Source organism: Danio rerio, chromosome 7 (genome assembly GCF_049306965.1).
Source record: "Danio rerio strain Tuebingen ecotype United States chromosome 7, GRCz12tu, whole genome shotgun sequence".
NCBI lineage: Eukaryota > Metazoa > Chordata > Actinopteri > Cypriniformes > Danionidae > Danio > Danio rerio.
In genome coordinates this window covers 57,975,498-57,991,747 of record NC_133182.1, presented here as the reverse complement: position 1 = coordinate 57,991,747, position 16,250 = coordinate 57,975,498, and the positions used below count along the sequence as shown (strand labels likewise).

At 36.3% G+C, this 16,250-nt stretch overlaps 2 protein-coding genes across 51 annotated transcripts in view; one reads left to right on the top strand and one right to left on the bottom strand.

Moving 5' to 3' along the window:
• adamts7 (a disintegrin-like and metallopeptidase (reprolysin type) with thrombospondin type 1 motif, 7) overlaps nt 1–16,250 on the top strand; it is a 610,954-nt gene that overhangs the window by 333,520 nt on the left and 261,184 nt on the right. The gene's annotated exons all lie outside the window — the stretch shown is intronic.
• Nucleotides 1–16,250, bottom strand: part of myo9aa (myosin IXAa) — a 253,527-nt gene that overhangs the window by 87,283 nt on the left and 149,994 nt on the right. For all 50 annotated transcript variants that reach the window (NM_001423815.1, XM_073905946.1, XM_073905954.1 and 47 more), the window contains 3 exons: nt 11,452–11,541; nt 5,257–5,373; nt 2,415–2,549 (listed from right to left, as the gene is read on the bottom strand). In NM_001423815.1, the coding sequence (NP_001410744.1) occupies nt 2,415–2,549; nt 5,257–5,373; nt 11,452–11,541 (342 nt within the window). The remainder of the gene's footprint in view (nt 1–2,414; nt 2,550–5,256; nt 5,374–11,451; nt 11,542–16,250) is intronic.

Below are 16,250 nucleotides of genomic sequence, written 5' to 3'. Positions count from 1 at the left end.
TCATTATCAAACTGTTTATTTTGTTTGTGGCTGCAACTATCAATAACAGTCTATCACACGTGATCATTTATCAATCAGTCCAATCCATGTCTACTGATAGGAGTTTTGTTTTAAATAAAAGAATCAGCTATAAGAAAGCTACAGGTACAATTTTGCAATAATTGAAAAAGTGTCTAGTATTCTGCTCCTTAGACTAACTAAAGACCAAAATTCTGTCATTTATTCACAGTTAATTTCACAAATATGTTTGGGTTTCTTTCTACCGTTGAACACAAAAAAAGATATTTTGAACAATGTTGAAAACCAGTAACTATTGACTTACATGGTATTTTTTTTTCCTATGATGAACGTCAGTGGTTACAGCTTTCTAACTAGGGCTGCACTGTATATTGTTTCTGCATTGCAATGCCTGTGTCTGTAATATTGCAATTATAATTATAACAACAAATAATAAATTGACTTCTAGTTGATCATTTGGAATCAGAAGTGGCTTATATGAAAGGCAAAGGGCTCTAGACTACACTTATTTTACCAAACTAAAATATGATCATACCTTGATTTTTAATTATTTCATTAGGACAGTACGGTCTAACTTTTCTTAGGGTAAAGTCTTGTTACTTAACAGAAATAATGTACAGTATAGAATATAAAGTCATGGTGCAGTGGAAAAAGAACCAATATTGTGTATGACTCTCATCAGGGCCGGAGCAAGCTGAAGTGCCGCTCTAGGCAAAGGAAGGTCATGCCGCCCATAAACGGGGGTGGAAGGGGGGGTGCTGAGGGTAGTGTCGGGAACACCGCTCTCTCTATTCTGCCGCACAAGACGTGGATATAACTTAGGTCATGGGTGGTGCGGGTAGTGTTGCGGACGCCGCTCTCTCTATTCTGACGCACTAGACGTGGATATAACTTAGGGTATGGGTGGTGCGGGTAGTGTTGCGGACGCCGCTCCCTCTATTCTGCCGCACAAGACGTGGATATAACTTAGGGCATGGGTGGTGTGGGTAGTGTTGCGGACGCCGCTCTCTCTACTCTGCCGCACTAGACGTGGATATAACTTAGGGCATGGGTGGTGCGGGTAGTGTTGCGGATGTTGCTCTCTCTACTCTGCCGCACAAGACGTGGATATAACTTAGGTCATGGGTGGTGCGGGTAGTGTTGCGGACGCCGCTCTCTCTATTCTGACGCACTAGACGTGGATATAACTTAGGGTATGGGTGGTGCGGGTAGTGTTGCGGACGCCGCTCTCTCTATTCTGCCGCACTAGACGTGGATATAACTTAGGGAGCGGGTGGTGTGGGTAGTGTCGCGGACGCCGCTCTCTCTATTCTGCCGCCCTAGACGCGGATATAACTGAGGGCACGGGTGGTGAGGGTAGTTTCGGGGACGCCGCCCTCTCTATTTTGCCGCCCTAGGCAGCCGCCTAGGTCGCCTATATGGATGCGCCGGCCCTGACTCTTATGAGCTTGGAGGACTGAATCCATACATCTCTGCAATGACTCAAATCACTTATTAATAAGTCATCTAGAGAGGTAAAGAAAGCATTCTTGCAGGACTCCCAGAGGTCATCAAGATTCTTTGGATTATTCTTCAATGCCTCCTCCTTCATCTTACTCCAGACATGCTCAATAATGTTGATCTCTGGTAACTGGGCTGGCCAATCCTGGAGCACCATCTTTGTTTCCAGGAACTTTGATGTGGAGGCTGAAGTATGACAAGGAGTGCTGTTCTGCAGAGAATTTGCCCTCTCCAGTGGTTTGTAATGTAATGGGCAGCACAAATTTCTTGATACCTCAGGCTGTTGATGTTGCCATCTACTCTGCAGATCTCTCACATGCCCCCACATTAAATTTAACCCCAAACCATGATTTTTCCTTTACCAAACTTAGAGTATAGAACTATATAGTTAGACGTATCTGTATAAGTATCTTGTGAAGTTATCTTCATATCGCAACATATATCACAATATCACTTTTTGTCCAGTATCATGCAGCCCCACTTGTAACACTCTTCAAATGTTCAACAGAAAAAAAAAAATAATAAAAGTCTGAAACCACTTGTAAATAGTCAGTACATTTTCATTTTTAAGTAAACTATCCCTTTAAATGCAAGTCAAAAGCAAGCACACGCAATGAAAAGCACATGTCCCTACATGTTTGATTACAGTATATAATACCTGGCTTGTTTCAATCATAAATTCATGCACTTCACCGGTCAAACGTATAGATGACCAACTGATATTCAGTCGAGCATTATGTGGTTGCTCTTTTGATTCTGTGTGCAGTCAAAACAGCTTGAGTCATAATAGCAGCCAATAAATCTGATATTAAGCTATAATCTTGAGCTGTGTGCGGGGAGAGAGGCTGATGGTTATCTCTGGGTCCAGCTGTAAGTGAAAGGAAAAACAAAATTACCTGTTCCAGCTTGAAAATGTGTTGGTTGAAATAGTGCTGAAGTCTCTCGTTGGCGAAGTTGATGCAGAATTGCTCGAAGCTGTTGTTTTCGTAGTCTTCGAAGCCAAAGATATCGAGGACCCCGATGGACAGGATCTGAAAAGGTGATGATATAAAGTATGTTTTTGGAGTCATTTTGGCAAAAACAAACAGCTGGACAGAGCTCTACATTGATGCTTTATTGTGCAACATGCTAGCAAAAATATGTCTATGGTTTACTTGTTAAGGATACATGCAAGTTACCCAATGGGGTATATGGGGGTTTTCATTTTCAGCCAGCCAGTTCCAGGGCTTCCAATGAACTGTCTTTCCAATATAAAATCTCCACATTTAAGGTCAGATTTTTTTTTAAAAATCAGCAATCTTTACTGCCTGTTAGATATATGATAAAGTAGGTCGCAGATGGGACAAGAAGCACTGCATTAAATTCCATTTCCCCCCGCCATGTCTTTAAAATACGACATTTTACCCCAGTATTTTCAATGGAGTTTCTGCACTAGCCTGCTGATCTGGACAGAGCAGTCTTTCATCTTGTTTCATGCTTGAACAACTAAATGCATGTTTAAGCCTATTTAACTGAATGTATTGTGATTATATCAGAACACCGATGCTATAAAAGGAACCTTACAGTATACGATTGAAAATAGTCCTATTAAGAGCTCACCGGAAGTTAATCATTGCCTGAAAAATACTAGTTGTGCATATACCCCATTACAGCTGTTTACTCTACAGGGTCAAAAAATAATCCTCTAAAAGCCCTGGACGCAATTAAAAGAGCAAAGGTTTTGATTCAATTATATCTGATTATAGTTTGGTGCCTTGTGCCTGAACTTTTGAGTTTATTTAGGAAACGTGTGCAATTTAATTTAAGTGCATCAAGTTTGTTACCATTGCGCCTGTAATCCACACTCCTGCATATTTGCCCTGTAAAAAGTGAGTGTTTTGAAAATGCTATTGAGCCCATTTTGGTTAGGAAATTCTGATGCTCTGTTTCAGTGCAGATGAAATGCTAACTTTTGAAAATGGAGGCACAGCAATCCTCATTCACTTTCTGACTTGTCTCATGGAGTACTGCACATCTTTCCCTGATTTGTGAAGCCCCTCTCAAATGAGCATTATGAAAAGTATGGATACTTTTATGAGCTGTATAATGTAGACAAAGATGGTTTTGTTAAAAAGCAATAAAAACACCAATGTAAACAGAGAGTGCTTTCATTCTAAAACGCAGTTTTTAAAAGAAAATGCGCTAGTGCAAACAGCACCTTACACTTGTGTCATTCTTGATCTTGTTTTTTTTTTTTTTTTTTTTTTACATAACCTTCTGAGTTTGCAGCAAATGAGTGTGCAAACAACATGTGCAAACATTCTCTACAGGGAATGTTTCTGAGAATGAATAAACATTCTGTAACATGCAAAAAAAAAAAAAAAAAAAAAAAAAAAAAACTAAACATTAGCAATTTTGCCATTTTTTTGCAAACTAACAGCTTTTCCACACAAATGTGTTCTATAAATTAACATTTATAACAAATTGGATGTCAAAATATTATATATAGTAATTTATTTTCACTGTTATATTTATTAAAAAATAATAAGTGGAAAAATCATCATTGTTTTGTTTTCGGGAGGTGTTTTCAGCATTGTATATAACAGCATTTTATATTACATTGTACACTGTATATACAGTAAGTAGTAAAAGTAATACAATTTTAAGTAGTAAAATGTATTTTTATCATTATTATTGTGATCATTAGCAAAAAAAGTAGAACTTTAACTGCCTGTTTTTAAATAAATGAACAAAAAAATCACTGGTAAAAAACAAAATGCAATTACATTTTGCATTTCCAACTGGCTGCTTTTCATTTGTGTTTTTATCTATTAAATAGATAGCTCACCCAAAATGAAAATGTACACACTATTTACTCACCATCAAATGTTATCAAACTTTTACGAGTTTCTTTGTTCGTTTGAACACAAAACCTGTAAACATCGACTTCCAAAGTAGGAAAAATAAATACTATGGAGTTCAATGGTTAAAGGATTCCAACATTTTGAACAAATTAACTTAAAAAGGCTTGTGACAAGAGTGAGTAAATGATGACAGAATATTTCAGTTGTGGATGAACTACCCCTTTAAAGAATCAAAATACCCTGAGCTTCTGTTTTCTGCAGTCTGCTAAAGTAACTAAAATAAATACTACATTGGTTCTTCAGAAGGTAAACACCTTGCTCAACACTGAAGAAGATAATCTGAAGAATGCTGGAAACTGGATGTCATTGACTTTAATAGTATTTTCCCCCTTTGTATGCCAAAGGCTACATGACTTTCTTTTGTTTGCAGCAAAATAAAGAAAGCTCTGGAACCACCTGAAGGCGAGAAAAATGTGTATAAATGCAATTTATTCTCTTTAAGAAGTGTTTCTGAATGCAACAAGATGTTTTATCAAGCAAACACATTTTGCCATAAATGTGTGTTTACACACTGTATTTTAAGCTGGTCTCTAACGTAACGCTTTGAAGAAATCTCCAAGCGAATTTTACATAACAGCAGGGGCCCAGTCAGTGTGGCTGAATATATCCCATTACATAATGCCTCCATCCATAATTTAGAGATTAAAGCAGCGCGAGCCACAGAAAAACAGGGTGCGTCTCTGTCAGATGGACTCATATTCCTGCTGCGTAATGTAATTGCTGTCAGGTGACTCACTAGGGCTCCACTGCCATGCATGAAGCAAAACGGCCCTGCTAGCATCCAGCCCTTCTCCTTACCATTCTCTGGGATTTATCGCTACAGAAATGACGTTACCTTGGCTGACTCCTCCAAGTCCCTTTGGTTGAGTAAGGCGTGATTTATCCTGAACACAATCCAGTCAAAAAGGGCACTGTAGAGTGACTTTGCCATAGAGTCTCTTACTGTCCCAGCCTACAAGAACAAAATGAAAATATATCATCAAAACTAGGAAACAGAAACATCACAATGACATGAAACTTTGTGTTCTTGGACGTGACCTTCATTTAATGGCTGCGAGTTGCCTGCAAATTTCAAATGGGACTACTGGCTGCGTTTATACCACAGACTCTGATGATCAATTCTGACTGTGTCTATTAGTGTATGGAGTAGTATATATATATTTTTTTGTCCTTTAAATGTGACTAATATCTGATGCCTTATTAAAAATTAATACAAGTTGAATAAAAATAACTTTAAGCCAGAAATTGCCTGGGATATGAATAACTTTGGGCTTGACTATATATTTTGATGGATGGATGGATGGATGGATGGATGGATGGATGGATGGATGGATGGAAGGATGGATGGAAGGATGGAAGGAAGGATGGATGGATGGATGGATGGATGGAAGGATGGATGGAAGGATGGAAGGAAGGATGGATGGATGGATGGATGGATGGATGGATGGATGGATGGATGGATGGATGGATGGATGGATGGAAGGATGGATGGATGGATGGATGGATGGAAGGAAGGATGGATGGATGGATGGATGGATGGATGGATGGAAGGATGGAAGGATGGATGGATGGACAGACAGACAGACAGACAGACACAGATATACAGTATAGTGGAGTCCACACTACAGCCAAGCAAATTTTTTGACAAGTTGATTTGCTGTAGTTTATGACAGAAAAGTTGTAATCTGACCCTTTTCTTTTAATTTAATTTCTTTCTTTTTTTTAACCAGTAGGCATTTTAATGTCATGTTCATGTGGTATGATTTATGCACATGATGTATGTAATAATTTTATATTAGTTTATATTGTTCACAGGGTGGATGTTGCACTTATGCTCCCTTTCTCTCTCATTAACATGTGTAAATGCATTAAAATGTTCTACATGGCAATATAAAAGCTATTTTTTGTCCTTGTATGCAATGGTATTTGATGTAAACTAATGCAAATCTTGATTTCAAAATGAAAGCATTACAGTTGACATCATTTGCTACTGTTTTTAATGGTGTGCAACTCGCATTAACAGGTAAAATGCTGACCTTACACTGCAGAAACGAGCAAACATATCCAAATCCAAAAAAGAAAGTTCAGTACAGTACAAGGCCTGAATCTGTTCTGAGTAAATTGGAAATGAGTCACTTATAATAATGAGGAAGGGTAAATGAAGCCAGAGAAACCTACTACTGTATGCAGTATATTTTAGTTTAGGAAGTCTGTGGTCCACTGTTGTAAGTTGGTCTAAATTTTTCAGGTGGAACTAATTTAAAGATGGATACATTTGGTTAGAAATTCTTTTTGTTTCTTTTTTTAACATCTTTTTTTTTTTTATTATGACACTTTAAATCACAATGGAATATTATGAAGCAGAAATACAGCTGCTACTACACTGTAAAAAGACTGGGTTCCACACAATTTCTTCATGTTGTCCCAACACAAATCGATTGAGTTAACTTAATGGCTTTTACAAATTTAGGTAGATTGAACATAATACAAATAAGCTTTCCCCCCCAAAAAAACTTAATAACTGTGTTGCTTCAACCAATTTTATATACATAGCTTGGTATTCCTCCGGGTGCTCTGGTTTCCCCTACAGTCTAAAGACATGCGCTATAAGTGAATTGAATTACCTAAATTGGTCAAAGTGTATGTGTTTGAATGAGTGTGAATGAATGTTTCCCAGTATAGGATTGCTGCTGGAAGAACATCCGCTGTGTAAAACATATGCTGGATAAGTTGGCGGTTCATTTTGCTGTGACAACCCCTGATGAAAAAGGGACTAAGCAAAATGAAAATAAAAATGAATATCTGTTATCTTTCATTCGTACACTGTAAAAAAATATCTGTTAAATTAATGATTATATAATTAATTTAAGTATTTTGTGATTCACAAGTGTTTTCTTTTTATTTACAGTTGTGAATTGCATTATGGGACCTTGATCTCTGCTCTGTTGACTTTTAAAGTTGAAAATTCAACTCTGCAGTTTAACAAATTAAGTTTGAAATAATGTTTAAGAAATAATATATAGAGAAATAAGTCTGAAAAATAATCAGATGTACTACCAGTTTATTACAAGGCTTTTTGTACAGACCCAGACAATATTTCATTTTAAAAATATTAAAATGTTCATATAATTAATTTTTTTTAATTTTTACTTTAACCTTTAACTTTTCAAAAATGCAATTCAAAAGCAGAAACAAACAAATATTACATTAAACATAAAAACATGAATTACATAATACGGAAAACTGCTAATTTGCTGACATTTTATCACAGTGTAGTATGTCAATGTTTGCACATTGACAGTTTTTTTTTTTTTAGATCAAAAATGTTTCATCAAATATTACCTGTTTATTTTAGTACAGTAATTCCCTAAATAAATTATTTAAAAAAGTGAATAAAAATAACTTTTCTTTAGGGAAATAATATATTGCAACACTGTAAAATCTCAAAAAGCTAAGATAACCGTTTGAGGAAACTGATTGCAGCAAACTATTTAAGTTCACTAATCCTAATGAGTACTGTGAACCTAATCCATTTGAGTAAACGGAGCAATTTGAGCACAGCAAAACCCAAAAAATGTAGAGAACTTAAACTAACTAAGTACTGTAAAACCTAATAAGTTAAGGCAACTAAAACCGTTTAAGGAAACTTGATTGCTACAAACCATTTTAGTTCAAAAACTGATCCTAAAGAGTAAGTTCACAGTAAGTTCTCCACTAATGAGGTATTTAATTAACTCATTCCCATCAACACTGAGTTCAAAACTCTTTTCAAATGAGTAGAATGAACTTTCAGTAAATTTTGAGTTAACTTCACTCAATTCATTTGATAAAGTTGATTGTTGGGTTTTAAACTGAATAGATATCGTTATCGCAATATTCAACAGCAATATGGCATATTTTTCCAGTATCTTTCACCCCTACAACTGTAGATGTAGCCTTGATCTTGCCTTCAACGGAAGCTGAAAGAAAATGTCTTTGCAAAAGTCAACCAGATTGATTAGAAATGTTGATTTAGAAGACAATCAGAAGAGCTGGAGTAGGCATCTGAGCTGGTTTCCATTAAGGTCTGTGACAGCCTCACTAATTCATATTCACAAACAATCAGAGATATGACAGTCTGCCATATGTGATTCCTCTACATAAATATGTGCATGTGTGTGTGTGCGCGCATGTGCATGTGTGTGTTCTGGATCAACGCCATATGGAACATCCCACGCAGGCTTGTTTTGGTTTCAAATCAGCACTAATCAAAATGGGACTAACACTGATCGTCAGTGAGGTTATCTGCCCCCAGCTATTGCTACTGTCAAACATCTGCTCCTCGCTTATGACTGTGGCCAGTTCTTAGAGATGATTCAGTAGGACTTTTTCCACAATTTGACCCTCTGTGAGATTGGTTAAGACAAGTAATACCATCTTTCTGAGAATATAAAGTTTAAGGCTCCAGCAGAATAGATCAGACTCAGTTTTCCGCAAAATAACCCTTCATTTAGGGCTCGATTAACACAGGGCTTCAGCTTCAGTGCTTGACGGAGGGCATGTCTGAAGTTGGGACTGATGCAATCGTCATAGCAGCATCAGCCAATGAAATTAGTCCGCAATCAGTTACTGTCTGAGCTGGGGTATTTGCATGAAGTGATCTGATTGGCTGACGCTTCCGTTGAGCAACGCTGTTGAAGTGGCGCTGACGAATTCATTAAAAGTTAATAGGAAGCGTTGATGCTGATGCCGACGCCCCGTGTGAATAAGACATAAGGGTGTACAGTATGGGTCATACAACATTGGTCAATCTGTTACAACAATGTGCTCATGTTGAGCACTTTAAAGTAATGTTCTCTATATGTAGCATTTTATAATTATAATTTTGCTATATTATGTCTTTAAACATATTCACAAATCAGTATTTTACTGTCAATACAATGTGGTTGTTTTATTGGCTTTTTTTCCCCTTATTTAATTAAATATAATTTAAGATATCGAGTTAAATATAAAAAGTATTACAAAATGACTTTATATCATTTCACAAAATGATTAATACATTATACAAAGCATTTTGGTTTGGCTTTTCGGCTAAATGCATCCATTGCAGAATTTTTACTTTTAACCCACAACTTTAATTTAAATGCATCCCTAGTTCTTCTTCTTCTTCTTCTTCTTCTTCTTCTTCTTCTTCTTCTTCTTTATTTATTTATTTATTTATTTTTTATATTAAATGAAGCATCAATCTGATGCAGGTCGCTTTTTTGAAGCTTAAAAAGTCAGTGCATGACAAGTCTAGGCCAACCAAGCACAACAAAAATGAAACTAAAAACAACCTAAATGTAAATTATACTTATGGATCATTATTATTATCGTTACTTCACACAAAAGAGTTAAAATATATGGGAATGAGGGAAAATATAAAATGTTAAGAACATCATGAACATCCTTACTGTACTTAACTTTTCACTTACACTTAATATTTACAGCTACATTATGCTTGCTCTTTGTTCAAACAACTTATTTAAAATGAGTTGAAACAACACAATTTTTCATACTTCATTATACTTCATTGTTTTATGCTCAATCTACTTAATTTTGTGAAAACTAAGTTAAATTAAATCATTCATGTCGCCCCAACACAAATAGATGGCATGGAATCCAGCATTTTTACAGTTTGGTGTTTATAATGTGGCATTTTTTTAAAACAATTTGGTCATGTTCAAATAAACTTTAATAAAAGATGTTAAATTCAATACTAGTATTATTCAAATGGGGTTTCTGAAATAATTATCAAATTTGTCAATTATTGCACAATTTTTAAATGTAATTTAAATCAGATAATATAAACACAATACTTTTAAAATGAAGAATTTTCTCTTTTTTCTTTCTGTTTTTGTTATCACCACAAGCAAAACTCATTTCAAATTTAATTCAAGCACTTTCGAGATCCCATGTTTGTTTTTTAAATACTTCCCAGGGCTTGAATCCACATGTATGAAATTCAAGCACTTTCAAGAAGTGTGGGATTCTTTTTTCTTATGGACAACTAGTATCTGTAAATCTAACATAAAACGAGGACATAATGTGCTTTTACGTTTCACTTTCATTTACTATTGACAAACGCACAACAGAAGTTGAAATAATGTGCTTCTTTGATGCTTAATTTAATTTAAGACTAGAGAGTACTGAGAGAGTCAAATGATTAATACGTAATGTCAAATAAGTAACTGAATAGTCCATTAAAACCATTCAAAACGTTATTCATTTTACCGCCAGAAAGTCATTGCTAATTCAGTATATACAATACATTGACCAGCCCCAGTCAGAAGAGAAGAAAACATTTATTTGTGGTTCTATGAATGACTTGAGTCTATATTTGCAAGGACTTTAACATTTAAATCTTTAAGCATATGAAGTTCGAGGAATCTATTAAGTTAACCAAAATGGTGACTGTGAACGTATGATTTCAATAAAAGCATTCACCAGTTCATTATTTAAAGATGACAGGAGAACAGACTCCTAATGCTAGAAAAACCTCTGAAAAACCCCATGGCTGGTTCTAATTATGATGATGGAGCATGAAGAAGCCCTTGAGAAACATATTACGGCACTGTAAGCTTCATGTGATTGAGGCAGTGGATGAAAGAAATAGGAATAAAATAGAAAATGTTAGAAATTAAAATTGAAATCTCACTTTTGGATGAGTTCAAAAACAGCCACATAAAGACCTTCATATTTAGAACCTGACCACATTCATATGAACATCACTTTCAGTTTGTTGTGATGCATTACTGTGCTTCACAGCCATCCTGCTAGCTACTATATAGCAATTTAATCAGTGTAAATTACTTCCCTGTCAACTTGCTCATGCTTATACGTGTCCTTAAAAAAAAAGAAATGAAAGAAAATATCCTAACTTGAAACCTCTACATGATCATGAGCTAATTTCAGCCGGTGTAGTTATAACTATCTCTACTAAGGGAATGTTTAGACTATGATTGCCATTTTAGTTTGTACAAAGGCAGATATTTCTTATTTTTTTGATTACCTCTGCTAGTTTGTAGGGGACTATCAGCTTCTCGCCCACTGTCACAGTCTTCCGTGTGGTCAGGGCCTCAAAGAGCATTTCCTCCTTGACCTGTTGGGAAACAAAACAGCTTTTTTATTTTAAGTTATTCATTTGAAAAATAAAAAATAAATTAACAGATTTTAACATTGTGCTGTTATCAACACTGTACCCCAATTCTCCAGTTCCATCAGCAGTAACACATGTGGATCACAGTAAGACTCAAGCCAATGTTTAGTTACAGTACGTACTGTAGATGAACAAGGACTAATGGCATTGGGAGAAGTGTATATTCAAATACCCTCAAAATGAGGCCTGCACTGTTGAACTGTCATTTAAACACCGGATGGACCTCCGAAAAGTAAGACAGAATGTGTTTATTGTAACACTACTGTATCTAGATCGTAAATGTAACATTCATTATGTAGCAAATAAAAACTACACTGCTTTAACACTAAAACTACCGAGACAGTCATTTTGACAGTTTTTAAATGTTGTAATTTAAGAACTTTGTTCAAATAAAAATTATATTAGTAGCTGGACTTTTACCAAATGTGTTTATATTTCATTCTACACTATAAAAAATGCTGGGTTCCACACAATTCCTTAGCGTAATCATTTTTACAAATTTAAGTGGATTGAACATAAAACAATTAAGTTTTGCCAAAAAAAAAAATGTAAGAATTGTGTTGGCTTAACTCACACTACTCACAATAAGTTAGGGATATTCTTATTTACATGAGTGCTTTTCCTATTTGCTCAGAACTTTTATAAAATAAGTAAAAGTTCCCTTTGATATTACTAATAATGTATGAGAAGAAACACTTTTCATTAGTTTAATATTAATTACCCCATAAATTTAGACAATAACAAGGATAGCCTCAAATAACAAAAAAAATTACAAAGTCAGTAATGGTGTTTCCACCATCTGCCACAATGACAGCTTAATTGTAGTAATGTAGTAATATTTTAATACTTTAAATTTATATCCTATATATATTCTTATTATATCCTATATTTATCCTTAATATTTCAATTTTTCATATGTAAAGATATTTGCGTATTGCCCTACATCTCGTGTGTAGGCTATTAAGCAGTGTGTAAGCGAGGCGCAACTCTGCGCTGGACTTTAGACCGGGTTTGTTTTGGTCTAATGAAAAATCTATTATAGTTTCTCAAAATAGCAACGCACCAGCAATGCGCCTCAGCAAATAACTAGCAAATAATATTTGCGCCGCGCCTTGCGCCGCATTGCATCGGATGTATGACAGGGCCCTTCGAATGTAAATATGGTCTGGAGAAAAATTGGGTACAGCTTTATATGAAAGTTCAGAATGACGGCAGCTATAAAATTCTGCACAAATAAAATTGTTAACAATAATGAAGCAAAAGGTTCAATAAACCACAACATATTTCCTTAGTACTTGCAAAGCACATCAACAAAACTGTTATAAAGCTAAAGCAGTGCCGGGGTCAAAGCGGACAATTGAGAGACTTCAACACTTGCTCACTGACATATCAAAGAGCTGAAATGAACCTAGCGGTGAACTGTGAGAAATATGCAGCTGGTCTGTGTATACTGGGAACAACGTCTACTTTTAATATAGTAATTATATAAACTCGCTGAGCTTGATGTTGAGTCATTCAACTCTGTAATACTGAACAGATGTGAAAGAGCTCTGGACTGGCCTCATCTGCATATATCATATTGTTTTTGAGGTGCAGGCAGGTCTGCAGACTTCACACACACACACACACACACACACATACACACACACACGTGTACACTCACACACCAGCACGTACACTTCCCTTCTCTGCTGTGTGAGGGTAAATGTAAAACACTTGAGCGAGTGTTCATTCTCTTATTCCTTCAGAGGGGATTTATGAAGGCGCGTGTGTTTGTGAGGATAAAGGCCAGGTTTGCTTTGATCAGCCTATTAGGCCACAAGAGGTCTTGGTATAGAGAGGTATTTCGATACATTATGTATGTGTTGAGTTCAAAGGCTCTGAGCAATCACATCCTATTTCCTGCTGGCCCTCCACAGCCTTCATTCAGGAAAACTATCTGCTTCCTTGAGTAGGCCTGTTTGCTGACCAAATCCGCTGCGAAACTAACCCAGCCTTGCTTTATTTCCAAAAGATTTGCTCCAATCTCTCAGAATGTGTGCATTACGTATGCGGCAAGGTTAAACATTTTTGGATGGTTCATGGGACGCTTCTCTTGTCATGGTGTGATATGCATGTGTTACTAAGGTGTGTTACTAGTTACAAATTAACTTTGTTAATCTGGGGTCACCACAGCGGAATGAACCGCCAACTTATCCAGCATATGTTTTACGCAGCAGATGCCCTTCCAGCTGCAACCCATCACTGGGAAACATCCATACACACTCATTCACACACATACACTACAGACAATTTTAGCTTGCCCTTGTTGTAACTTGTTGTATAACTTGTATAACTAAGTTGTTTGACCACACATCATAATTATTGTTCATTTATTCGTTTGCTGAAAATTAGAACTGAATTTAGAAATATTTTTGAAACTAATCTGAGCTTAACAAATTCAATTAAATATGTGGGCTAATGGATGTCTACAGTGGAGTGCGTACAACACCGCTTTCTTATCCACGAAAGTAAAAGAGTAAAGAGTAAAAGTGAAGAGAAAGAGAAAGTAAACAGGCTGAATAGAGGAGTCTCGTTTTTTATCCTCTCGCTGTAGATGCTCTGTTTAACTGTTTTCTCACTAGTGAATCTTTTAGTTTTCCACTTACAAAATCTGCCATGTAAATAGCAAATGTGCCATGGTGCGAAGCAACTGAATCTTAAAGAGAATGGGAAATGAGACTCTGATTTGTTTAATGCACAATTTGCTCGAAACACCCCCATAACCCATTAGGAGAATAAGCACAGCCTTGTTAGACCATGCGCCAGTGGGCCTAAATCATATTTTTCCAATGAGCATGTATTTCCAATGAGTCTGGGCTTGAACAAAACATTTCTGAGTCCCAAGTTGAAATACAGACCAATTAATGTGCCTACAGAAAATCCTCATACCCTGTGAAAATCTATACCTTCACTCACATTACACCCTGCTTTGAGAAGACCTTCGGGATAAAGGCACAGGTTAGAAGATGACTCTAAAAACATTTCAAAGTCTGCAAAAGTTATTTGGAATGTGTTTTTATTTTAGGCTGAATGACTAGTAAAGTCATTATTTCAAAGGGGTATAATGATTTTCTATAGGCAATGTATATCTATAAAAATATGAATTGCACATTTGTGCACACTCTAATGACTAAAATTGGCTTCAACACATAATATGTTGCATATTGACACACTGTAAACATAGCAATAATGTATCGAAAACATGATGGATATGCAAAATGGATAGGTCGACTGTAGGTTAAGAGGTTCAATAAATAATATTTATAACCATCCAGATCCAAAATATTGACTTAATGTTACAATTGTTACAGTCCAGCCGCACAAAACTGACCTTTTAAAACGATATGCTTGGTCAATAACTTCAGAGTGACTTATTAGGCAAACACCAGGGGCCTCATGTATCAACGCTGCGTACACACAAGAACTTTGCGTACGCCAGGTTTCACGCTCAGAATCGCTCACGTTTGGATTTACTAACGATGAACTGAACGTGGGAATGTGCGCAGCTTCACGAGAGCTTTATGGCTGGCGTACGCACATTTTTTGTGCGTGTCTGTTTTATTTTTATTTGGCGACTCCTAGAGGCAGTTGTGTTAAATTCCTCTCTACAAAGTGTCTGAGCCTTGCAATGGCAGCTGTATGAGACGGGTTCATCTAGTAGGTATGTAAGTTTTCCATACCATACATTTGACCAGCTAAACATTAAAGCACAATTTGCAGCGGTCGCCTGTTTTCCCAATGTAATCTGAGCTATCTACTGCACGCACATTGCTATAAAGGCACCATCTGAAGATGAATTTGCATGCGTGAATCAGAAACATTTCCATTCAATAAATGTGCAAATAAAATATGATGCACAAACTTATTGATGATTCCTACTTGTCTTTCTCGTGATAAATAGTGGGCAAAATCTGATATGTAGCGGGGGAAAAAGAAGAAAGAGTTTATCAGACGCTGGATTCGAGCCGAGTTTATGCTTGAACGTGTCAAAACATGATCACATTCGTCTTACGAGGTGCGCCACTGAGACTGCTAAGGGTACTGCAACATTTTACAGATATAAACCACACTATTTCTTTTTTTAATGCACTCAGTGCGACGTTCAGACCCAACTGTGTTAACCGCATCAGCTAAACTCTCCCACTCCATTTTTTTCTTTAGTTGTTAATTCGGGAGAACAAACTTGCAAATAACACCGCTTGTCTCCAGTCAACCTCCGAAAGCAGCTCTTCCATTTCACATTCGGTTCAAAGTTTCTCTTTTTGCTTGATTTTGCTATTGCTTTTTCGTTGAGTTTTGCCATTAGCATAGTCATTATCATATTCATACGGGGGAGGAGGCAGGGAGGGGTTTTGTGCTCGTGCATGTTGCACTCAGTTTCACGTTCATTCATATGTACAAAAGAATATGCGTGAGATTCGGCGTACGCAGTGTTTCATACATCTGAATTTTTTTCTGCGTACGCACATTTACAGCTTTGTGCGTACGCAATGTTTTAGTAAGATTTCCACGCAAGTCTTCGTACATGAGGCCCCAGATGATTTCTCTGCTTGAAAGACTAACATGATGCTTTATCTCATTTGCACCAAGAAATGAAATATAAAATGACA